The sequence below is a fragment of the Parasteatoda tepidariorum genome, chromosome 5 (assembly GCF_982258835.1).
Source record: "Parasteatoda tepidariorum strain Cologne lab strain chromosome 5, Ptep-v5.0, whole genome shotgun sequence".
NCBI lineage: Eukaryota > Metazoa > Arthropoda > Arachnida > Araneae > Theridiidae > Parasteatoda > Parasteatoda tepidariorum.
Window position 1 is genome coordinate 71,358,012 of NC_141759.1, and position 27,588 is coordinate 71,385,599.

Below are 27,588 nucleotides of genomic sequence, written 5' to 3' on the forward strand. Positions count from 1 at the left end.
TAATGGACGCATGTTTAATAAGCTCAAATCTGTATTTAAAGGGCTTTTATAGAGTCAAAACTAATCTATAATCACAATGTATATTCATTTCATTTTAATGCTTTAATTTTTTCATAGCTAATGTAATATTACTTTTCAATCATGTAGCAAAAGTTCTGATAGAAGAAAAGCTAATCACCACATAATTATGAAAGAATTTGAGTGTGAAAAGGCTTAGTTTCTTGCCATTTGGTTAATAGGGTGCATTAAAACTTATTTTTCGAATTTCAAAATTGTAAGTCTATAGTAAATTTTTACTGTGGTCATTTATTTACATTTTTTTCTCAAAATATGAAGTATTTAGGTTTCTTTAATTGATGATTAAGTTTCATTTTTTTAAATTTTGCGTCAAAAACATAATTTTATTTTTTAAAAGCATTTCATAAAAAAATATTTTTATTTATTTAAAAGCATTCATAATTTTATTTATTTAAAAGCAAAAGAGTACAAATTTTAGTTTTTAAATTCAAACAATGTAAAGTTTAAAATGAAAAACTAACATTAAAAAACTATCTGCAGAATATAACATTTAAGTCCCCTAGAATAATGCTGAAGCTTAAAATGTTTTTATTTGTGACAAAAATATAATTTAATTTTTAAAATAAAGTATAGATACAAAAAATTATTTGTTTAATTCAAAAATGTAATGTTTAAAATGTGAACTGTAAGTAAAGAAATTATGTACAAAATGTAACATTTAGGTTTCCCTGAAAGGATGCTTTAGTTGTTTAATTTTGTATCAGAAACATAATTTCAATTTTTTAAAAGCATAGATACAAAACAAACTTTAGTTTTTAACTTCAAAAATGTGATGGTAATACCAACTGAAAATTAAAAAATTGTGTTCAGATTTTTACATTCAGGTCCACCGGAATCTAAATGAAACTCTAAATCTTACCCGGAATCAAGGGCGCCGGCAGCGGGGTGCAAGGGGGTGCACTTGCACCCCCCTGGCTTTTTTTAAACAATTAAAGAGATACAGAAAAAAAATTTGGTTATAAAATTTTTTTTATTAAAAATATTTTTATTCAAGAACAAATAATTAAGTAATTATTGATACATAACAATTAAAAAATTGTATAATCAAGCAAGAATTGTAATCATCTTGTTAGCTGTCCAAATCTGTTTATAACTTTTTCAATGAATTCAGAGTCATCTTTTCTTATGCACACTGAGCATGCACAAACTACTTAATCTCTCGTGAAACATTGTAGACGGATTCCATATTTGATGCGTCGCATTGTACTAAAAGTGCGTTCAATAGTGCACGTAGTCGCTGGAAGAGTTAGGCCTGCTTCCCCGCTACAGCTGGATAAAACGGTGTGGCCTCTATAACTAAATCGATGTATTCGAGGGATTCATAAGATATTGAAATAGATGAAAAAAATTAACAGATGGAGGCATATGTAATGACAAAACAAAATGTAACAGAATATTTTCACTTTTTTAGGGGGAAGGGTAGTTTGTTAGAGGGTTGCACCCCCTTTTATATTATTCTGCCGGCGCCCTTGCCCGAAATCCATATATGAGTAGCATAATCTAAAAAAGATAAATCTAAATTTCCAAGAGAAAATAGGAAAGTTTCTAATTTATATATTTAAAAATATAAAATTATTAAATATGTAAGCTTATTGACAAATTTTTATCAATTTGAAATTTTGAATATCGAAGAAAAAAGATTACTTCTATCCACCCTATTAGTTAAACTTCAAGAAAAGCAATAAAGCAACGAATTGCCATTGCCACAAGGAGAACAATAAAACAAAGATTTGCCATTGCCATAAGGAGAACAATAAAACAGCGATTTGCCATTGCCATAAGGAGAACAATACAATAAAATAATGAAAAGAAATAATGAAAAATGAAGAGAATTGCAAGAAAAAATATACTGTACATTCATATATTTTTAAATATATTCAACATTGTGCAATTTGTTCCAAAAATTAAAAAAAAAAACAAAATAAATAAAATTTTAAAACCAATTGCCTAGCTTCTTTATTTTCTACATATTACATATTGTTATAGATCATAAAATGTTTAAGTCATTAAAATATTTATTTCATTTACTTAATTTCTGACTTATTTGGTTGAGATACATTTAAATAACAATTCTGTAGTACAATTTATTTTATATATTTTTTTCTAAATATGTTTAAAAGAAAAACATTTAAAGTTATTTACTTTTAAAATTTTGAAAATACGACTTAATATAATTTCTATGTGTTAAGTATTTTTTTTATTTTTTCTTCGAAATTATTTATTATCGAATCAATTAAATTACTTATACTAATTTCACTCAAAGATACTGTTTGGTAAAAATACTACTAAAACTATTATCTGGTAAGTTAGAGCTTGTTTTTATTATTATTTTGATTATGTTTATTATATTTTGATTTGAAATATATTTAAGTAACAATTCTGTTGCACAATTTATTTTATATATTTTTTTCTAAATATGTTTAAAAGCAACCGATTGAAAGTTTTTCACTTTTAAAATATTAAAAATATGATTTAATGCAATTTTTAAGTGCATATTTTTTCAATTTTTTTCCTTCAAATTATTTGCAATCAAATCAATGAAAGACTAATTTCACCCAAGAATTCTATTCAGTAAATTAGAGTCAGTTTTTGATACTATTTGGTAAAAATGCTTCTAAAAATACTATTTGGAAAGTTTGAGTTCACTTTCATAATTATTTCGATTGATTCATAAAACATTTTCGAAATTTGATTGAGCAAAAAAAAAAAAAAAAAAAAACATAATTTTCCACTTAAAACATAAGTTTAGTGCTAATTTGAAATATTGTTCTCAATTTTTAGTAGTTGAAATTATTATTTTCTTTTAATGACAACTCATTATCTTCATTTGTGGAATTAACAGGGTTTTAATTTGAAATTTACTTTTTAGAATTTCAAACATTTTTATTCATAAGCAATTGGACAAAACAAGTACACTAATTAAATTTTTTTTAAAATTTGTGTAAGATTCGACGCTATAAAAATAATAAAGTTTAAATTTATTCACTCAGTAACTCAAATAGTGAACAAATGTCGAAATAGAATTTAAAACTGTATCAAACCACTGCAGCTCCTAGTGTTTGCTTGAGACATGATTCATCTCAAAATCTTGATAAATAGGAACCATAAAAAAATGAATAAACGAAAAAGGAAAATAAATAATTTTGTTTTTTTTATTGCAATTCATCAAAACGATTTTTAATATTTTTTTCTGAAATTAATAATTTTTCCATTCTAAATACGCATCTTACAAAAAAAATTTTTTTTTTAAATTTTACATTATCAGAGCCTCTTTCATATTCCCAATACGATTAAATTTTCATACACATTATTGAAAATTTAAGTTATTTTTTAGCGCACACTATCCATACAAAATATGTGATCTCAGAGCAAGTTTTTATTTTAACACAATAAGCTCATTACTGAAATAATGTCCGATAAGTGAAAAATAATTTTGATCATCAATAAGCAATTTAGTTATCTACAATGAGAAGGATATTCATTATGTGTTATGAAATATGGGCACTGTTTCCACGAGTTGTGAGAAAACTCGCCAAAAAGCGATGCCAAATGTGCTATTTACAGCCACTGAAATGAAGCGTCGTCAGAAATAGGTCGATATAATCTCTGCCTTCTTTCTAAGAAGCGAAGTTCTCTTCGTCAGGAAATAGAATTAATATTTGAGCTGTTGATTTTTACAAACATTTAATGTTCTTTTACGAAAATACATGTTGACAAACACGCGAGGAATCCCTATAGTAGTGAAGTCCCGATACAGTAACCATGGCAACTGAACGATTGGCGATCTTTTTTCTTCTATAACTTTGCAGGATGATTTTCCTGATCGCAGGAGTTTAAAATAGAATCGAACAAACAGCAGTGGAGTAAAAAACGGAGGCAACCACGTGACTCATGAAAACAAATATTACCTCATATTGTTACATATGACCTAAAAAAGTAAGTTAATGTTTATTTTTAGAGAAAGTTGTTTTTCTATTATGATCTTTAAATTATTATATTTTGCTGTTAAAACTTAGTTTTGAAAATAAATCTAACACCGTTGTTTACATTGTTATTTTACATATTTTTAAACTACATAACCGAATAGTAACAAACCTTAAACAGTATAGTTTGTGTGAGTGTTTTTATGTGAAATTTTTTTTTCTGTATAGTTAAAAGCATTGCTTAAAACAAAATATAATTCTCAATTTGTTTTACTCAAATGTTACTAACTAAATGGAAGTTGAATATATTTTTGTTATCTTATATACGCATATATTTTTTACATAAAGTTGTTCAATGTAAGGAAGTATAAAATGTAAGATGTTCTAAATTATGATTAGTCTGCTATTTCAATTTTTCTTCATTTATTTAAAAAAAATTAGTATTCTATTTTTGGAATATCTCTAAATCCTTATACTTAAATGTGAGATTTTCTGTTTTTGGTTAATAGCCATGGAGAAAATGAATTCAAAATTATTAAGCATATTATAACTAAAGTTTAGACCGCTATTATTATGTCTGTCGTATTATTTATGGAACTAAAAAATTATAGCATAGCAAAAATTAAAACATAAAAATATAGCAAGTATCAAAGAAAGACATTAAATTAATTTAAAATTTTAATATTTTTTAAAATAACTTATTGTAGATTTTCACAGTATTGCTAATACGTTTTTCTTACAGCAGACTTGTCATCCTAAATTATTTCTATTATGAGTTAATGTTCCAATTTTTTTAAAGAAGAATTTACAACTTTTTTTAATTAAATTTTTAGACAGATTATGAACTAAAATCATTGTTTAATATTTAAAGTTACGTTTATTTTTGTTAAAGGTGTGCTTAGAATAAATCTTGTGAAGTACTCCCTTTTAGGTTTTTAATTTAAACGAACGAAATTTGAATTGATTTACTAAAATAGTAATAGTACGGCTTGTACATAACTCTTAAAGTTTAATTTTTGTGTTGTTTAAAACTTGGATGTTGCACATTTAGATATTTTCGTATAAATAGAAGAAAAAAATTTAAAACAGTAAATTAGCAGAGATGGCAATTGTGAAATTAGCTATCGACTTTCTTACAAATAACCTAGGTTCGAATCCCCCCCCCCCCCACAGCTGATGTTCTCTATCTGCTTTCTTCACAAAAGTAACATAAAATACATAACTCTCCTTGTAGACTGATAATAGGCTAGAGTCAATTTCCAATGTATTGTATTTGCTTCAGATTTTTTTATTGTATAAAAAGCAAAAATTTGTTTTCGTATTTCAAATGCGGATTAGCAACGAAAGATAATTGACACAAATGCTCCAATGATTTCTAAATTGAATTCAAAATTATAACTCAAAATTCAAAGCCAAAATAAACATTCATGGTATCATTGGCCATTTTTTTTAATTCTATGATTTTTATTTTATAAGGGTACTACTTTAAACACCATGGGCTACTTACGAAAACACTAAGAGCAGTATGTATTTCCATTGAGTCATGGTGGCTCAGGGAATCGAGCGCTCGCCTCCCAATGAGGTGAGCCGAGTAAGAATCCCAGCGACGGCTGTTCCAGATGAATTACACTCCCGGCTCGCACCGACCACAGTGTTGACGTAAACTATCCCATGGCTTTCCTCTCCATGTAACGCAAATGAGGGTTAGTTCCATCAAAAAGTCCTTCCCGAAGGCAAATTTCTCCCTGTACTGGCCCAAGAGTTCCCTAGTCTTCTTGATTGGGTTCAAAATTACAAGGTAATTAATTAGAGCATTAGTAGTTGTAAACTCAAAAATTGGGACAGTTATAAAACAAAATATATTGACATCAAATTCCCATGTTTAATTTCTGATTTACCTTATTCATATAATAGGATGCTGTAACCCTCTAAGCCAAATAAAGAGCACTTCGAGTTAGATCAATTGACAGGAATTATCAGTAAAAAAAAAAACGTTTTTTATGCACATAATATCATCTGCAATATCCGAGAGATTTATCTTAAAAGTGTAAGGTTTTATTACTTTTAGGAAGTTGTCTTCCAATATCTAAGCGAAATTGCTATCCAAATTACTTCCGACTTCAACCACTCGATTACGGCAAGTTGGCTTTTAAACTATTTATTCTAAGTAAATAGGGAAATTTCGCACTTTTACGTTAGCTTCCCTACGCCCCCATACGTAAGATTTGAAGAAACTGCGCACGTGCTTGCTTTTATTTTAGATGCTTCCTATGTTTACGTTACGTTGGCGTGATTACAAAGAGAAGGCTATAACTACAACTCTTGTTTATAGCTGTTAAATGTTGTTTTCTGTTTAAGTCTACCTTCCAACTAAAAACATGGAATACGAATTTAAAGCAATATACTTATGAAATTCAGAATTAAATCGCGTGATATTACAATTAATTGGTTTAATAAAAAAAAATATTGGTTTTTGTTTAACATTATGGTTGTCTAATTGCCCTAGTTCCATAATAAAGTAGATGCATTTTCGTAATTTTAAAATTATAAATTATTAATATTTTATTATTATTAATATTGTTAATATTTTATAATTATTAATATTATTAATATTTTATAATTATTAATATTATTAATATTTTATTATTTTTAATATTATTAATATTTTATTATTTTTAATATTATTAATATTTTTTTAATTAATATTATTAATATTTTATTATTATTAATATTATTAATATTGCATTATTATTAATATTATTTTATTATTATTAATATTATTAATATTGCATTATTATTAATATTATTAATATTGCATTATTATTAATATTATTAATATTGCATTATTATTAATATTATTTTATTATTATTAATATTATTAATATTGCATTATTATTAATATTATTAATATTGTATTATTATTAATATTATTAATATTTTATTATTATTATTAATATTTTAAAATTATTAACATCTTTTTAATTAGAAAATGTAGTTAGAAGATGTTTGATGTCAATAATATTCAATTCGCTAATTTACGAAATCTCCCTAATAATAACGGTACTTACGTATTAAACAGCCGACCATTTTCGCCAATATCGTGTCAGAGTTAGTTTGGTATCTTTCAAATTTATTTTAATGCATTAAATGATTATAAAAATTAATAGACAAAATACAAAAGTAACTCAATGCAAAAATTAGATACTAAAAATGAGATATTTAAATTTGAACCACTTTCAAATTTGTTTTCAGATATGGGAAAAATGGTCGACGGAATAATGCTTAAGTACCATAATAACCTTTTCTCCTGAGTGAAGGTTAACACGTGGCATGCGTGTCACAAATGGTAATTATGGTAGTAAATGGTAATAATTCTTTTTTTTAGAAAAAATAACATTGAAAATTAATTTTCTGTTATCATTATTAAAATTGGATTTTATTATAGTAAATCTATTTCCGTATTTATTTCATCTTATGATAATAGCTCTAAACTTAATTTGAACGGAACTGTTTTTTTATTTATGTTTTCTACATCCGCTCTATTTGATGAGAATTTGGACCATGATAGCTGAAATAGAAATGAAACATCAAACTGCTAGGAGACTTTTAATTCGTGTTTTTCCACAGCAAATCAATAAACTGTAGAAGTTTCTATTTTTAGAAGCAATACAAGATTCAAAACCTGATATCTTTGATGTTTTATTAAGCATATTTATTGATTGAAGTTGAATTCTAACCATTGATAGATAGAATTCGTATTTATTAAAGAAATTCAATCAATTAAAATTATTTTTATACTGTATATAGTTTCTTTCTCTAAATATTTTAATTTTTAAACTTTTGCTTATTTATATATTTTTGAGTATTAATTTAGAGGTTATTTTTTTCTCTGTAACATTTATCTATACGTATAACAAAATAAAGAATTCGTGTCCGTCTGCATACCAAAATTCCGTTATAAAGTAAGCTAAAAAAATACGACATTCTACGTAAAGCTAAAAGAATAAAATTGTAAACAAATACCGATTTTTGATTTTTTAATTATATTTTCAATGCAGAGATATTTAAAAAATGGAATTTTCTCATTGGCTTAGAGGAAGTCACTGTTTTATAATATGCCAAAGATTCAGTTTTATCAAATATTTTAAAGAAAGCATAAGTGATGTTTCCTAGCTTATAGCTTTAATTGAAAAATTTGTTTATTGCATGTCCTGTAATATTTAAATATTTTTTATTCGTTATCCCAGTTTATCTGAATGATCAGCTTGATCGTTGTATCATAGGTGGACTACGTGACCAAATTAGTATTTCTAAAGTTATCTGAATCCACGTGTTAGTTTTGTTTCGAGTTATGCTTTTAAAAAGTATTGTTATGGAACTAAATCATTTAAAACCAATTTTTATGGTAAACATGAAATGTAATGTAAGTTTTTACTTAGACTACCAGTTTTTTTCTCTTTGCAGCGTTTAGCGTTAAGAAACAACGGGCTTAATCCATTTATACGTTTGAGAATAGAGAGCAATTCTGAATTCAGTACTCAAAATTAATAATGCAAGTAAGTGAAAAACTCCCTTACGAGAGTTCACATATTTCCCCCTTTTATTTCGTAAAATGCATTTTTGTTGATAATATTGACAGCAGTTCTTAATATTCAATATTATGGAATATTCATCTTATGAAAGATAAATGTTTTTTACAGCGATATCGTAAAATTCAAATCATGACTTAATGAAATTTTTTTATTACTTCAAACAAAGCCAGACAGCTAAATATTTTTATCATTCATAATCAAATGACTGGAATAGCCTGTTTGGTAGGACGCTGGGCCCATGTCCAAGAGGTCGTGAGTTTGACCAAATAAATAGTGACTGGGGCTAGTTAAATCATTCGGGTCACAAAGTTTTCCATGTTCTCATAACAAATCATACCTCTGGGGGTACTGAATTGGAGATTTATCGTTCTCTGTCTCAGGTTAAAATTATGGGCTGTGGATGAATGAATGGGTAAATAAATGGGTCCACCCAAAAAACTGGATGTGACGTGTGTGACTGAAACTGTATTCTTGGTCATAGATGGCGCCACTGAAAACAAGAAACACACCCTCTGCCTTCAATTTATTTGTTTTCACCAAGCAGACTTGCTAGTATTGGCAAGTGGCATTAGAAACAACAACAGCATCAATCTTTATACCATTTATTATTCTACAATCATTATGATTCATTATTTTTCAGAAGCATTTATTATTCCACGACCATTATCATTTATCATTCAGTTGTATTATACATCATTACATACATTCATTATCATGTATTCTAAATTTATTATTATACATTCTTTATTCATCAACTACTTGCAACATTTATTATTTTATATTCATTTTCATCCGTATCCGATTCGTATCATTCTTAATTCTGCATTTATCAGTCATAATCTCTAATTGTTTAATTCATTATCTTTAATTAATTACTATTCATATTCGACTTGATCATTCCTTAACTTGAATTCGTTGACACTTTCCGTCGTAACCCAACGTTTTTAAACCTAAATATTTATTTAACGAAACTGTCACGTTAGACGCACGGAACTACTTTGATACAATTTAAAATAAATTCATTTCCGACCAACTAAAATTCTATTTATATTATTTATTGCCACTGGAAAAAGAAAAAGTCGAAAGTTAAATGCTTAAAATTTTTATTTCATTTAAAGTGTAAGAAAAGTTCAAGCGAGTTGAACCATCCTACTATCAATCAAACTTTACATCAACTATAATATAAAGGTAATTTGTACAATATAATTATTCTTTTTAACTTAATTACTAGATACAGAGCCGTGGTGGCTCATGGATAGAGCGCTCGCCTCAAAATGAGATGAACGGGGTTCGAATCCCAATGTTGGCTGGTAGATACGAATTCCGCACCTGAATGAACATCGACCACAATGCTGACGTAAATTATAATCAGTGATAGACGGATTATAGGTTAGAGTCTCCGACGTCAGGCTAACTGTGGGAAGTTTTCAGGGTTTTCCTTTCCATGTAACGTAAATGCAGGTTAGTTCCATCAAAAAGTCCTCCTCAAAGGCAAATTTTTCCCAATACTTGATAAAGAAGTTCAGTTATTTTCGAGATTAGATTTAAAATTTTTCTACGACACGGAGTTCATCAGTAGTCATAAACCCATAACTGAGCCGGCTGTTCAACGACGGTTATATTATGAAATAAAATTCTTTAATACAATAGAACTTTAAGGGAAACATTGTTCAAACTTAACACCTTAAAAAGGTTACAGCCGATTAGTTCCATTATATGGTTAATTGTGGCAATATTACGTTAATTAAATGCTGAATTGATTTTTGCGAAAGTGTGTTTATGAAATTTTGATAGTTCTAATTTTTTGTTTCAGGATCTACCATGACAGCAGACGTTGAAAACTCCACATTATTGGAAAATAAAACTAAACTTGACATATTAGATTTAGTTGGAAACAATGGGCCGTGGCAACGCCTGATATTTATAGTGAGCTTAATTTGTGCCATTCCCATTGCTTCGCAAAATTTAGTTATCACTTTCTTTGCTCCAAATCTGGATCATTGGTGCGCTAGACCAACTGGTGTAAATATCTCCGCTGAAGAATGGAAACTTCGAGCTCTACCTGCACATGACCAAAAATGTTCCAAGTAACTATAAACTTTGTTCTAAACCTAAACACATAAGAAATTGTCAATATTCAAATAAGAATGATAGCATCAAATAAACCACTGACTTTTAAACTACTTAATTTAAGAAATTCTTGAAACACATTTTGAGATAAACTTAAGATAAAACTAACGTAATATGGCTGGTGTTTTAAATGTAAACAACAACAATCTCGATCTCTTGACCTGCTCTACATCCGGTTGCGAAGTATACAGCTGCTTAGTACAACTTATTCGGCGTGGTGATATTTTCAATCAGATAAGTTTGTTTTCAATACAAGGAATAAATTATTTAATTTCTGAAAGCAAAATTGCTGTATTTCATAAGATATTAATGATATTAAGTAATTGTGGTGAGTTTGAAGTCAAAATTTGTTTTAGTTACTTATAGATGAGATTGAAATAGGTGACATGCTTGCTAGGTTTAGTAAGAACTCTCTTTTTTTGCAGTCCCGATTTGGCCTCTTTTTATTTGTTTATCACTGTTTGTTCTTATTGCAAGCTGTGCACCATCATACGTTAGTGTTAGCATATTGTTCGAGGAGCGAGATTAAGTTTATTTTACAAATTATCATTTAAGTTTAAATTTCGAAGTTGGTATATTATTGACAAGGTAAGAAGTGTTTTATAACGATTCGTTTTTTCTAATGATGATTCTTACGTTTAGAAAGAACAGGTCTTCAAATGACTGTTCTTATAACGATACTTTTTTTAAACACAAATAAATCAGGTAACAAATACACGTATACAAAGAATACTATTCAAAGGAGTCTCAAAACCAAATGATCACGATATGAGCCAAACAGCTTCAAAATGCACAGCTAAAAGTAATGCGGAAGTGTAGGCAATCAAGAGCTTACAGTGCACGCTAATGTGGAAAATATCATCCAAATGGAAAATATAATAACTCGATTCTTACATCCAATAATTCTATTTCGTACTGTTTCATGCAGAACCATAGAAAAGTTCGTTTTAAATTTTTGTGAATTATTTTATTCTGAAGTCCTATGTGTAGTACTAAAATCGGCTCTGCTCGGAAAAACATCTTTTGTGATTACAGTTTTCGCTTTGCCCTATGCTTTTTCAGAAATACAGACCCAGGTTTTAACTTTTGTCCTACTTCTCTTTCTTAACCAAATTCAGTTAACATCCAAAGTATAGTTTTTTCATATAATTATATTTAAAGGTTTTTGCGGATTAAATTTCGAATGATTTCTATAAGTTTAACTTGAGATTGTCTTATTAGATCGATGTTTTTAGTTTCTCTGTAAAATTTCATTTGCAAAACTATTCGTAAGCTTTTTTTTAGGTTAGCTAAAAAGAAAGTTAAATATTTTTTTAAAATTTAAAATAGTGTTAAGTTTAAGTGATATGCGCTAGTTTTAGGAGTTAAGAGAGTCAATTCTACTTTTATCTCCCCACTGACGAAATATCTTATTTAGTGCTTGTGTTATGTAGCGGAACGATTCATTATTAAAAAACTTTTTTGTGAAAATTTCCTGTAAAAGTCAGGTGGTAAATTTTTGTCTGGTGAATAAATAACCGGTCTTTTTACTGTTGTTAAAAGTCAGCGTATTTTTTATTATAGTGTTCTTGATAAAAGCATGTATATGGAACTTTATTGTTCTCTATTTCATTATTACAAAAAAAAAAAAAAAAAAAAAAAAAAAAAAAAAAAACAGAAATTCTAATAGAATATTTAAAAAAAATTAGGATTAAATCCGTAGGACCATTTCAAATATAAAATTCAATTTGGTATTTGTCGTGAAATATTTTTTAGCATATTAAAAAAATGTTTTCTAATTTTGTTCTTTTCTTACTTTTCTTGACTATTTCAGAATTTAAACTATAGCACACTGTTTCTAAGTAGTGTTTTGTAGGTTAGTGAGCCTATATAAAGGACATTTTTGCTCCTTAACACTAAACAGCATGGGCAAATTATAATCACAACTGTCAACACTTACTAATTGTTTAGGTATTTCATTTTTAGATTTTAAGTGATAATGAATTTTAAAAATTTCTTCTTAAATCCTATATTTATGAATATAATTCAACAAGATTTTTACCACCATTAAATGAAAATAAATCAATCTTATATATAAAAGCAAGCGGTACTCGTTTTATTGAAAGTTGAGCAGGTAGTTTCACTACTTCTCTCCATGCTCCCGGCCCAAAAGACTAAGAAGTGGAGTCTCACATGATGTTTTTTTTTCCTCTTTTTTTTACACTTTCTTTTCAGGTTCATCTGAACCAACAGTACATGTCCCCTTTTAGGGTTAATACAAGATGGATGGAAAATGGGCCAACTAGGCCACAGATGCCCAGCTCTTATGGAACAAATCGTGTTATCAACATGTTTTTTCCGATGAATTTCGCAATAATCAATACAATGATGGACGGGAAGGCGTAAGGCAATACGGGAGGGGGGTGCTCTCACAGTGTATTATCCAGCGTCATGGTGTGAGGAGCTATTGGGCATAATTGTCTCTCTCATCTAGAGCAAATTGAAGTCAACTTCAATAGTGATCGCTCATCGCCCATTTGCTCAGTTAGAACGTCACACTTATAAAATAGTGATTTCTGAGCCGCGGTGGCTCAGGAGATAGTGTTGACCCCCCAATGTGGTAATCAGGTTTGAATACGAGCGGTGGCTGTTTAGCACGAATTCTGCTCCTGGCTCGTACTGACCACGTTGCTGACGTAAAATATCCTCAGCGGTAAACGGATCATGGGCTAGAATCCCCCTGCCATCAGGCTAACCATGAGAGACTTTCGTGGTTTTCCTCTCCATGTAACGCAAATACGGAGGGGGTAGTACCATCAAAGAGATCTCCACAAAGGCTAGTGTGTAGCAACGCTCAGAGATGCCAACTGCTCCGGACACGCCAAAATAATTAAAAAAACGGTAAATTACAATGAAGTAAATTTTGAAAATACTTGACTAATTTTGCTTGCTTTTTAAAAGTTATAGCATGACCTAAGTACTATAAAGAGGTGAATTATAAAAGCCTATGAATTATTTAGGAATTGAGGTGGATAAAAATCTACTAAATTAAATTTATTAAACCAAGAATCACAATTGATAAACTACCACCTTAAAATATATATTTGCTGTCCGGAGCAAGTTGGCATCTCTGAATGCTTGATCCAGGACTTCCATTGTCTTCGAGTTCGAATTCCAAATTGCAGAGATACGTGGTTGAACATTGATAGTCGTAAACACCGGCTATGAAATAAAATATAAAATAGTGATCGCTTCATAAGGAAATTCTGGAGTCAGAGATCATTTCCATTCTTCGATGCATTGTGAGTGCAGAGATGCCAACTTGCTCCGGACAGCGAATAAATATTTTAAGGTGGTAGCTTATTAATTGTAATTCTTGGTTAAATAAATTCAATTTATTAAATTTTTATCTACCACTATTTCTAATTTATTCGTAGGTTTATATAATTCTCTACTTTTATAATTAAGTCACTCTAAACTTTTTAAAAAGCAGGTAAAATTAGTCAAGTAATTGCAAAAATTCGTTTGTAATTATTAACCGTTTTTTAAATTATTTTGGCGTGTCCGGAGCAGTTGGCATCTCTGTGAGTGCTGTACTTCAGCAGGATTACGCTCGTACACATATTAGTAAGACTGCAAAGTGTTTTTCAACGCACAACTGACTTCGCTTCTTTCATTGCCTACTTATTCTTCGGATATTTTGCCCATTGAGCATGTCCGGGACTTTATTAGTGGGCGACTCGCTCGTGCAACTGGTGAGGCATGTAGTAAAACCGAACTTGGACGTCAAGTTGAATAAAGATGGAATGTCATTCCCCAGAATTACTATCAATAATTCATGATATCATGATTCAATGCCACGATGTTTACAGGATCTCATTGTGGCAGACATGCAAAATACTGATTTCCGAATTTCTTTTTGTTTTGTAAATTTGATCATTTATTTATACCACTATCAGTATTACGTGGAATAAATTTCATTAATTTCTGACAATTCCCTCACGCTGTAGTGATTTTCAGACACATTAGTGCAATTTAGATTTGATAAAAATTAATACTTACATAATTTATTTCAGGTTCAAGTATTTTAACATAACCGATGTGTATCCTGTAAATATTAATTACACTGACTCTGATATTGTTCCTTGTGATTCGTGGGAGTATGATAACTCTATCTATGTTTCGACAGTCCTAAGCAAAGTAAGTATAGTAATTTTCTGCTACTAAAGTTAGTATATTTTACTAACAAAGTAACAGAAAAATAAATAATTGATTAAATGTTACATTTTCTGCACATGTGTATACTATGACTAATCTAAAACACACAATTCTGCGCTCGTTCAAAAATTCGATAGTTTTGTGGAAACATAAAGGATCACGACGTAAAGGAAAATGTATCCTAACTTTAAACAACCACAATGAAGCCGAAAATGAATCCTAGCAGCAATGTAACTTGAGCACCAATATTCACGAATCTTAGCTCAATAATGGTTCAAAGAGCCGTTATTTTTCCGATATTGGCCCTATATAGAATTGTCCAATTCATCCGATATTTTACAGCCACTTTACAACCGATATCTGCCCTATTGTCGGATTCATCCGATATTTAATATTCATTATTCAGCCAATATAGGCCCTGTATTTGTCCCCATATAAGCTGATATTGGTCTTATATGGTACAAATATTTTAAAATCTAAACATCCAAATATTGGTCCATCGGTGCATAATCATGTAGGACCCATATTGAGCTAATTTTCAGCCCATCTGGGGCCAATTTAATTGTTGCTAGGAAAGTTCATTTTTTAGCCTTTTTTTAAACAAAAATTTCGTTTTTGTAATAATAAATAGATTTTGAATATTTTTTTAGTTTTTGTTTTTATTATTAAAAATGGGAAATGAAACTTAGCCGCCACAAGTGGATTGCAAAAATCTTATGCAGATGAAAAATATTTAAATTCTTTTTAATTAGCTATTGCAATTTTTATAATTTTGTTTATCATGGACAAATAACTGAAAAATTACCAATTTATGGCTATTTGCCCAGTTTTTGTTGTTTGAAATCCTATGTGCAATATTTTTTGGCTGCAGTTTTACACAGTCAAGTAAAAACCATTTCTTTTCAAAATTTTGATTCTGGTTGAATCACTTATCCGTTCCTTTAACCACGTATCGCCCATGGGCTGCAATAGCGGCACAACTCAAAAAATCCTGTTTTGAGATAAGTGGGTTTAAAGCTTTCATTGCTAAGGAAAATGCTTTAGTTTGCTTAAACAAAGATTACCTTCAAGTTGAATTATGAGTTGTGCAAGTATTGCTACTGAAAAGAATGTGTACTTTCGTATTCATACATGTTCTTAGCCCAAAACGCGTGTTTTTTGAGTTGTGCCAGTATTGCAACACATGAGCGATATTATCTTACGAGTTTGCTTCAATCTTAATAAGGTGTCAAGTAGAACTATTGTATCTTGTAAATTAAACTTTGTGGAAATATAGTACAAATGTATAATATCGTACAAATTAAATTTGAAAACATGATACTATAGTTCAACTTGAATGGAAATATGGATAAATTTAGCACCAATTTAATTTAGCAGTAAATTTAAAAGACAATATAGTTCCAGGTACTGACGTTATGGTGCTATGCCAACTCTACTCCCTCTCCCTTAAAAAACAGCCACTAATGGTGGCTGAATATATCATCCAAAAAATTTTTGTCCATAAAAATTTTTGACGGTCGTACACTATTAATAAAAAAAAATGAACTCGTTATCTGTTAGAAAAATAGAGTTCAAGTGAAAATTAAAAAACAGAAAAGTGTTATTTTTGCTCCATTAAAGGTGTTAGTGAAGCAGAAAAAAAAGCAAGCTTTTATTCTTTTTTTATGTTTTGTTTGCAACTCACCCTAATATATACATTTTCTTATAGTGGGATTTAGTTTGTGAACAAGAATGGTTAGTTTCCTTGTCAAAATCAGTATTTGTAGCGGGCTATTTGTTTTCCGCAACTGTGATTGGACATTTCGCAGATAAGTAAGTAATTTTATTTATTGTTTTTACGCATATTAAAATCCTATTATTTTCAATGTTCTTGCCTTAATGCTGGAACGCAGAGTTTAATTTATTATTTTGTTCAATATCTACTTAGTGCAATAACTTCTTTTCTGTAAGGTACTACAAAACGATGTCGATATTGCTATGCGCATTTCTACATTTTTTAAAACTTTTAGAAACGTTTTATTATATTCGAGTGGGTCTACCATTTTAAATATTGCTGAAGCTAAAATATTAATTTTGGGTACCTTTGCTCATACCAATAGAAAATAAATCAAAAAATAAGTATTGAAATATAATCTATTTGGAAATATATGTAAAGTAAATCAAATTTAATTATTACATTTGACTCATCTCAACATAAGAGACAAAATGAAGCATAAGTCAATATTAACTTGATAATTTATTCAACCTGTTGTTTTAAAATGAAGTGAATCGTTTTATAATCCCTTTTAACAGGTATGGCGCAAGGTCTATCGATTTCTCCTTGGTATATTGCGTAAATAAATTTAAATATTTCTGTATTTTTCCTTCTTAAACTAATGACTTTTAAAGTAATCCAGTCACTCTTTTAAACGATATGACTTTCATTTTTCACACCAAATATCGACTGTGTAAAGTCTGTTATTGATTTGTACAAAAAAACAGTCTCAAATGAAAAACAGAAACGAGGTTAACAACACGTGTTGTATAAGTACACTAAAATATTTTCAAGATTTCGTTTCGTCTTAGTTCATTAAATGTTTTAAAAGAAAATAGTAAATTTATGTATCGCATAAAGCATAAAAACGATAGATATTAAGTTATATATCATTCTACATCATAGTGTTTTTAAAGAAACTAAAAAAAATTTCTGTCGAAAGACAGTTTATGTTTATAGTTTTTTTTTTTTTTTTTTTTTTTTTTAAATGTGATTTATATTTAATCCCCATTTTAAATCATACTCGAAAATTTCTCCTCGCGAAAAATGTGTATTTACGATGTACCTAGCAAATTGTTTAATTTATGACTTAGAAAATAGTTTGATACCGTTTAATATGTTTGCAATATAATTTGTAGTACTTAATTAAAGAGTATAACCCCATGCGTGCTGGGTTTACCAATTCTCGTAACTGTTTTCGCTATTGGATACCTTGAAGTGATGTCATCCTAGGTAAATCATGGTATTTGTCGATTCAGAAGCCAATCAGGTTTGACACACATGCGTGACCTATGATGTCAGCGACAGCTAATCTTTATCAGCAAAATGGCATATTAAAGTTGAGCTCAAGTTTCTTTACATAACTTATCGTTAATTAACATTCTAATTTAACTAAATACCGAGTCGTATCAGACATCGAATTAGTTGAAATATAATTCTTTCTCGTCTACTTCTTTTACTTAACTTAGATTTATTATTTGTTTCTGTATTTTTTGTAACCGTGATATTGTTTTAAGTACCTAGCAACTTCGATGCATAATTAGTTTGTTTTTGTTCCACATGGCTTTGTGTCTGTCTTTGTGTTAAGAGTCGGTGTAAAGATGCAGGGAAAGAATTGAAATCTTTGAGAAAGAATCTGTGGGTGATATTGTAACCGTGACCGTTAATTGAAGACCGTGGTATTGTTTTAAGTACCTGGCAACTTCGATGCATAATTAGTTTGTTTTTGTTCCACATGGCTTAGTGTCTGTCTTTGTGTTAAGAGTCGGTGTAAAGATGCAGGGAAAGAATTGAAATCTTTGAGAACGAATCTTTGGGAAAAAATTTAGAAAACGTGTCACTTAAAAGAATTGATACTTGACGGGCTTGGTTTACTCGAAATACAACGGAAAGAGCAGTTTATAAAGTAAGCAAATGCCACGTTTAAACAACCAATCAGGATCGAGATAACGACGCTATGTCACTTGCAACTATCCCATTAATTCTGATTTAAAACACGTGTTTAGGCATAGCACTTCACTTCTTCTCGAGTTGCAAGAACTTTACCCCTTTCAGATTACTCCTCGCTTCAAGCTCAATTCGCTCACTCCTTAGAAGCTTATATCTTTGCATGCTTGTTGATGCTTTTATTTAAAATGAAGTTCTAAAAATATGCTACATTTATTACCTTAGAAACTTTTGGATTAACGAACAATTAATTCAATTCGTATATATTAGGGTTTTATGTATAGAAAATTATCAATTTCGGTGTTTGTTAACACGTCATTTTCTTTGTTCATAAGTAACTTTCTTTACTTGTAACATCTTTATTCTAAAATGAACTCCTTAGATAATCAAAAACCAAAGGTAAATGTTTACATAAAAGGAAATGCATAGTTTGGTTGATAAAATGCATCCTCTCTCCAGCATTAATATTGAAACAACGTTAAAGAATATAGCTAACAACATTAAAGAATACGCTAGAATATAGCTCTAAATTAATATTTAGTCTGTGTTACTTAACAACAATAATATAATTAAAACAAAATTATGGAACAGTTGGTTTATAGGAAAAGTTCGCTTTTAACCATTCATTTCTGTCCAACTTATAGTTCAGTTTGTTTTAGTTTCTCTTTGTCAACTCGATAAAAATATTCTTTTTCATTTGAAATTTCAGTTCTTTGTGGCTAACGTAAAAATAAAAAAAAATCATACGCCTTTTAACAATGCATGCATTAGTGTTTTATATAATGAGATAATATATTGAGCGATATTTCCTTTAAGTGTCGCTGCTATAAGAATTACATTTAATGACATTACCTTCATGTTGATAGAAGTAACACATGTTTCTCTTGTTAATTTTCCCATGGATTATTAATATTCTGACAAGGAAGGATGCGTCTGAAGAAAGAAGAATATTGTTATTTCTTATGTACTATTTCAAATTGTTTTTGCATACCTTTGTCATCAAAATTAATGCAGTTTCGAATTCAACTGTCATTGGTACAAAATATAAACGTTCTTCTGCTTAATCTAAATTGCACTTCGTGAAAATACAATAATATATCTTAAAAGAAATAAAATCGATTTTTCTATAACAAGAAATAAGTTTGCTAAAAGTTTCGCACAGCAACCCTTTTTTTACGCACTATTATTCTAGTCTGTAAAATAATTTTCGCCAAAAATAAACTAGTAACTCGTCGAGTACACTTTCTTTTAGTAGTATTTATTTACATAAACATTACTTTGACATATCTACATCCTCATTGAATGTAATAAGTCTGAAAAAATAAGACAGATTAAAAATTACTAAAACATTTTTCAATTAGCATGCCACACGTAAAGATGCCGTTGCCATTCGCAAAGAGTCAGGTTTTTCAATGCTCTTTGAAATTTCATTGGTTATGGCTATATAAATTCCATCTACAGTAAAAGTTTCATAAAATAACTTAGTAACCACTTGAAGTGGTTCACTTCTAATTTTTATCCTTTCGTTACGAGCGCTGTATTTAGCCGTTATCCACGCGATGACCTGTGTGTACGAACGCTGTATTTAGCCGGCATCGGCGAGACAACCTGTGTGCATGAGTGACGTATAGCATGCATCCTCTTGATAAACCATATGAACGAGCACCGTATTTAGCCGGCGACCACTCGACGTCCTGTGTGTACGAATGACGTATTTAAACTGCATCCACGTGATAAACTGTATGTACGAGCACCGTATTTAGCCTGCATCGACGCAATGACTTGTGTGTATGCGCGTCGTGTTTAGCTGGCATCCATGCGACGACCAATGTGTACGAACGCTGTCTTTAGCCGAGATCCACGGGATGACCTGCGTGTACGAGCGATGTATCTAGCCTACATCCACCTGATAAACTGTATGTACTAGCCCTGTATTTAGTCAGCATCCATGTTATGAACTGTATGTACGAGCACCGTATTTAGCCTGCATCGACGCACTGACTGACTTGTGTGTATGAGCGTCATATTTAGCTGGCATCCATGCGACGACCAATGTGTACGAACGCTGTCTTTAGCCGAGATCCACGGGATGACCTGCGTGTACGAGCGATGTATTTAGCCTACATCCACCTGATAAACTGTATGTACTAGCCCTGTATTTAGTCAGCATCCATGTTATGAACTGTATGTACGAGCACCGTATTTAGCCTGCATCGACGCACTTACTGACTTGTGTGTATGAGCGTCATATTTAGCTGGCATCCATGCGACAACCAATGTGTACGAACGCTGTCTTTAGCCGAGATCCACGGGATGACCTGCGTGTACAAGCGATGTATTTAGCCTACATCCACCTGATAAACTGTATGTACTAGCTCTGTATTTAGTCAGCATCCATGTTATGAACTGTATGTACGAGCACCGTATTTAGCCTGCATCGACGCACTGACTGACTTGTGTGTATGAGCGTCATATTTAGCTGGCATCCATGCGACGACCAATGTGTACGAACGCTGTCTTTAGCCGAGATCCACGGGATGACCTGCGTGTACAAGCTATGTATTTAGCCTACATCCACCTGATAAACTGTATGTACTAGCTCTGTATTTAGTCAGCATCCATGTTATGAACTGTATGTACGAGCACCGTATTTAGCCTGCATCGACGCACTGACTGACTTGTGTGTATGAGCGTCATATTTAGCTGGCATCCATGCGACGACCAATGTGTACGAACGCTGTCTTTAGCCGAGATCCACGGGATGACCTGCGTGTACGAGCGATGTATTTAGCCTACATCCACCTGATAAACTGTATGTACTAGCCCTGTATTTAGTCAGCATCCATGTTATGAACTGTATGTACGAGCACCGTATTTAGCCTGCATCGACGCACTGACTGACTTGTGTGTATGAGCGTCATATTTATCTGGCATCCATGCGACGACCAATGTGTACGAACGCTGTCTTTAGCCGAGATCCACGGGATGACCTGCGTGTACGAGCGATGTATTTAGCCTACATCCACCTGATAAACTGTATGTACTAGCCCTGTATTTAGTCAGCATCCATGTTATGAACTGTATGTACGAGCACCGTATTTAGCCTGCATCGACGCACTTACTGACTTGTGTGTATGAGCGTCATATTTAGCTGGCATCCATGCGACAACCAATGTGTACGAACGCTGTCTTTAGCCGAGATCCACGGGATGACCTGCGTGTACAAGCGATGTATTTAGCCTACATCCACCTGATAAACTGTATGTACTAGCTCTGTATTTAGTCAGCATCCATGTTATGAACTGTATGTACGAGCACCGTATTTAGCCTGCATCGACGCACTGACTGACTTGTGTGTATGAGCGTCATATTTAGCTGGCATCCATGCGACGACCAATGTGTACGAACGCTGTCTTTAGCCGAGATCCACGGGATGACCTGCGTGTACAAGCGATGTATTTAGCCTACATCCACCTGATAAACTGTATGTACTAGCTCTGTATTTAGTCAGCATCCATGTTATGAACTGTATGTACGAGCACCGTATTTAGCCTGCATCGACGCACTGACTGACTTGTGTGTATGAGCGTCATATTTAGCTGGCATCCATGCGACGACCAATGTGTACGAACGCTGTCTTTAGCCGAGATCCACGGGATGACCTGCGTGTACAAGCGATGTATTTAGCCTACATCCACCTGATAAACTGTATGTACTAGCTCTGTATTTAGTCAGCATCCATGTTATGAACTGTATGTACGAGCACCGTATTTAGCCTGCATCGACGCACTGACTGACTTGTGTGTACGAGCGTCGTATTTAGCTGGCATCCATGCGACAACCAATGTGTACGGCTGTCTTTAGCCGACATCCACAGGGTGATCTGCGTGTACGAGCGATGTATTTAGCCTACATCAACCTGATAAACTGCATGTACGAGAGCAGTGCTCAGCCCGTGTCAGCGGGATATTGTTTGATAATTATGATTACATCTAAAAGCGCATTTTGAATGCACTAAATATGTTTTACAAGTCGAAGGCCTTTTTATTTGTTATACTTGTAAACTCTCCAAATATATTGTTACGTAACACTTAAATGAGATGAGCAATTTAAAAACATTAGCTTACCGACAAATGTGCACACTTCACGGTGTGGTACACCGTTCAGTGACGTCACTTCAGTGTACCTGACTGTTATAACGAAAGGGTTAAACAAAAACATAGACACAGCATTTTTAGGACAAGCCCATAGCTCCTTGTAAATGGTACGGTTGCTTTACCAATTTCACCACTCTTCACACGTTTTACCTTTCCATTATTATAGCAAATCTTGCTTAATAATGGAAATGCCGATGACAGTTTATTCCAACTTCTTACGGAAACGTAGTACTGTAGGGAAAAAACAAGATTGGACTAAACCATGGTAAACGGAAGTGGGAAAGTGTGGAGAATGGGAGTCTCGAGACACCTATTCTATTTACTAAGAAGTAAATATAATAGAACTTCTGTAGAAGTTAGAATAATACTCACAAAATTAACTTTTTTTCTTGTTGACAGGTATGGCAGAAAGCCTATAATTGTGAGTTGCAACATTATTGCTCTCTTCTCCTCTGTCATATGTGCCTTTTCCACATCATTTCTCATGTTTTCTGTTCTAAGATTTCTTATTGCTGTTGGTGTTTCGGGTGTTTTTAACGCTGCTTTCGTTTTATGTGAGTATTGAGTATTTTCCTCTATATTATAAATTTAATTATCTTTGAATTTCAATATCTCCTCCAATTGCATAATACAATAATATATTATGCACAATACGAAGAGTCAGATTTAAAAATATGCATACATAAACACTTATAACAAAAAAAAATTGCTAAATAACGTCTTTTTTTTCCAATTTTGCACAAACTTTAAAATAAATAGAGATGTGTCATACCTGGTGTCCCAGAAATAATGAACAAATTGAAAATCATTTGTAGAAAAATAGAAGATGGAAATATATGTTTTGCTGTGTTTTGCTTCAGAAACTAGTTTATTTTATCAAATTTTAAAGTTACTGAGTTCGTCAACGGTAACTACAAAAAAAAAATAACGAATGAATGAATAAATGAAATACTATTTTCTGTAATATGTCAGACAATTTCAACTGATATATTTATTCGAGCATCTGTTCATTTTAGTCCTTGGACTTATACAACGTTGTTAATTCAAACGGTTGTTGATTTGAAAACATTGTTTAATATTTAATTTCAGTTCACGGTGTTATCTGTAGACGAGCTTAGTTATTAATTTTGAAACATGGTTAGAATATATTTCCAGTTTTATCTGCAAATCACAAAAAAACTTAAATTTTTATATCTAAATAATTTTAAGTTGATTTTTCTACAGTAAATACAAAAAATGATAACATGTTTTTGGTAATTTTCTTGACAACTGTTAAAATATGTAGGCATGGAGAAAAAAATCGAACGTATATGTCTGAAATATTTAATTGTAATGTGGTAACAATATCAAAAAGATTCCTATTTGTTAAGGTGTTTTGTGTTTTTAGCTATTTTTGAATCATGTGTAAGGTATTTTCAGCGCCTCTTCGAACATTTACATCACTCAGTCTGATATTATTTTTAAAAATATATTTTTGATGATGTTATTTATACCTTTATTTTTACAATTGTTAAGAAAAATTATAGATTATGTTTTAAATTTAGATATTAATATTCAATCTGGTTTATTGGTGACATTTGTTTAATTTAACTACGCTACACTGTTTGTTAGGTTTTTATTAATTCGATTTCATGTCAAAGGAGGTTGAATTTTGAAATAAAAATTTCGAACAATCCGAACCGCATCATTCAGTACCTAATAACTGTACTGACTGCTACAAGCAGAATTGTTGCTATTATTAATATATTTGTTATTATTTATAAGATTATCACCGAATCGAATTTAGACTCAATCAAAATTCCGGCCACTTTCTGGTTTATTTAAATTCTCAAATTATGTGTCTAGTGACTGTATAGTGAGTTACGCGTCTAGTGACTAGTGACTGCAGAGTGAGTTACATGTCTAGTGACTATAAAGGTTTCAATTTCTTCCTAATTCCCAAAGGGGTTTTTTCGTCAATCTGAAGCTATTTATGGGATGAAAATATTAGTTTTCTGTTTTTTTTGCTAATAAAGAGAATTTGTATCGCCATTTTTCCATCTAATATAAGCTATGGTCAATTGAAATTTCGACCACTTTCCAACTATAAAGAGTAGCCAAATTTCAACTACAGCTCTGCTCTGTTCTTACTGCTAATCGTCCCGCGGTGGACTGATCGTTAAGACACGGTTCTCATCAGATCACGGAAGTCAAGCATCACTGGCTGTGGTCAGTGTGCGGTTGGGTGACCCACTTGGATCAGTCTGCGTAGGGACCGAGGGTGTGCGGTATTGGTCCTCGTTAAATTGTGCTACCGTAAAGTGCTCGACTTCGCGTGCAGGTCGTTGGGCTACCAAAGCGGGGGTGCCATCTCCTCTGCAGAGGATCAAAATTGTGATGGCATGTCTTCGGATCATCCTCAGGGATGTTTCCCAGACCGTCACCAATAGCCCATTATGCAGCTCTAGTGCGACGTAAATCAACAACAACAACAACAAATCTTAATGCTAATGAAAGTTACAATCGTTTCCTAAACCCTCAATCGAAATTTTAGCTACTGTTCTTACTGCTAATGAAAGTTACAATCGTTTCCTAAACCCTCAATCGAAATTTTATCTACTGTTCTCACTGCTAATGAAACCTACAATCGTTTCCTAAACCCTTAATCGAAATTTTGGCTACTTTTAGACACAAGAAAACAGTTACAAAACTAAATAAAATGAAATTTTGGAAACTGCATTTTCACGCAGGCTAAAAAAAAAAGATAATTTAATTTTTGCCAGATTTAAAAGGAAAATTATTGAGCGCATCGCTTTCATGATTAACTTCCCTTACTTCATTTTGTAATTAGCTTACATAAAATTTCACTCTCTTCTACGTTTTTGGAAAAAGATGTGCCTTACATTTCTCTTGTTTTATGTTTCACAAAAGTATAGCTTTTCTTCGATTCAGTTCATTTGAAAAACGTAGTTTTAAATTTTTTAATTGTTTTTTTTTATTTAGTTCTTGTACTTTACTTCAATATTTTATATTTTTCAGTGATGGAAGTTGTGTCTCCTGCTTACAGACCAATTTACGGCCTGAGTATTAATTTCGGTTGGTGTCTTGGATTTGTGTCTCTGCCTCTGATTGCTTGGATAATTCGAGATTGGTTTTGGATTCAACTTTTTATAACTGTGCCAAATGTCTTCTTGCTATCCAGTTATTGGTAAGAACAGAAAGGTGCTGTCATAAAAAAGTTAACTCCTTTATAATCATTATTGCTTGACGCTGTAAGATAACGCAAGATTTTTAAGAAAAAATTATTCTTAATAACAATTTTGTCTTAAAAATTTAGCGTCTTCTTATCTTAAAAATTTATTACTGTAAACTACTTTCGGTAGTAAGCCGGAAAATTTAAATTTTCAGTTAGTAGCCAGGGAATAGTAGGCTCCAGTAGCCTAGTAGCCACTTTCTTCTCTGTCCACATTCATTACGTTATAGGTCCTTTTCATTTATTAACCACGTTTTGAAAACTTCCTTTTTGCTTGGATAAAATTATCTTTTTTTTAAAACAAAATTCGTATCTATATTATATAAAACGCTAATACGTACGTATGTATGTATCAATAAAACCGATGATATTTCTTTTTTCGCGCTGGCAACGGTTTTCATTTTTAATTGATTGGATTCGGCGCGCAAGAGCACGTAGTGAGCAACCAGATAACAATAACCAGAGTGAGCATTATCAGGTTGTTCAATTCAGATTCATGCACTAAAAACATGACAATATTCGCGCTCGCAACGCTCGAGTACGCCGTCTAGCGGGAGCCTGTAAATATCGGACATTAATTTATCACGTTTGCATTTAGTTCCATCAAAGTCATTGACTGAATCAGACGCCATTTTTTAGCAGCAAATAAGAAACAAAATTTCCCTAAGGAAAAGGCCGAAGAACTTGAAAAAAATCTCCAGAATATTAGTAAATCTTTCAGGAACGGAACACGCCAAACATTTGAAGAAAAATTCCTCAATAATTTTTAATTTCTATTATCAACAAACTTGCAACTGATGACTTCCGATTTCGGATACTGTTACAGATGTGTGTATTAAGGTAAAATGCATTTCTTCTGTCTTCAATTCATTACGAATTAAAGTGAAGTCAACATTGCTTTCGTCATTCCAGTGAATAAATATGAATTCAGAACATACAGAATTGTAATAGTTATAGCATATTCTTCTTCGTTATAGAATAGTATATATTTCTGTATCCATATAATTCGGAAAACAACAATAAAAAATTATCCAAGTTACTTGAAATAGTGCCATTTGGGCTGATTCTTAATTAATTTAAATCGTTTTCTTGGTAAGTTTTTTTTAATTTTGAAAGAATAAGTTCAACTAGAATTCAGCTATTCTGTTTTTAGCTACATATTCAAATTCATATCAATTATAAAATTTTGCTGTGTAGTATGTTATCTAAAAGTAATGAAGATATAAACTATGTATCTATTATTTGAGAATAAAGTTTTCAAACAAGGAACTTATCATTTTGGAATTCTCCGGGAATCATAAATCAGGTAAGTGCAATAATTTTTACAATAAAAAATTTGCTTGTAAATATTATTTTTCATTTGATGATGGTTCTCTACAGAATGGTTTTTTACGTCTGATTAAGAACTATAAGAATAATAAAAAAAGAAACAATATGAAAGTTTTTATTTCAATGTTAAGAATTCTTAAAATCTTTTTTTTTATCCTAAGAATTCTTTATTTTCCGTTTTTTAGTTTATAATTTTTTGATAAAAATTGTTCTCAAAATACTTTTGAAAAATTAAATGGTATAACATTAT

At 31.1% G+C, this 27,588-nt stretch overlaps 2 protein-coding genes across 3 annotated transcripts in view; both read left to right on the top strand.

Moving 5' to 3' along the window:
- LOC107449793 (organic cation transporter protein) overlaps positions 1–2,015 on the top strand; it is a 39,439-nt gene extending 37,424 nt beyond the window's left edge. The window contains exon 12 of the mRNA XM_043042903.3: positions 148–2,015. Within this exon, the coding sequence (XP_042898837.2) occupies positions 148–217 (70 nt within the window). The 3' untranslated portion in view covers positions 218–2,015. The remainder of the gene's footprint in view (positions 1–147) is intronic.
- A 1,623-nt stretch (positions 2,016–3,638) lies between these two features.
- Positions 3,639–27,588, top strand: part of LOC107449791 (organic cation transporter protein) — a 43,970-nt gene continuing 20,020 nt past the window's right edge. The window contains exons 1-7 of one of the 2 annotated variants that reach the window (XM_043042902.3): positions 3,639–4,014; positions 8,466–8,557; positions 10,407–10,680; positions 14,779–14,902; positions 16,629–16,732; positions 23,177–23,331; positions 25,796–25,964. In XM_043042902.3, coding sequence (XP_042898836.1) covers positions 10,415–10,680; positions 14,779–14,902; positions 16,629–16,732; positions 23,177–23,331; positions 25,796–25,964 — 818 coding nt within the window. In that variant the 5' untranslated portion in view covers positions 3,639–4,014; positions 8,466–8,557; positions 10,407–10,414. The remainder of the gene's footprint in view (positions 4,015–8,465; positions 8,558–10,406; positions 10,681–14,778; positions 14,903–16,628; positions 16,733–23,176; positions 23,332–25,795; positions 25,965–27,588) is intronic. The other variant, XM_016065449.4, reaches the window with a different exon arrangement.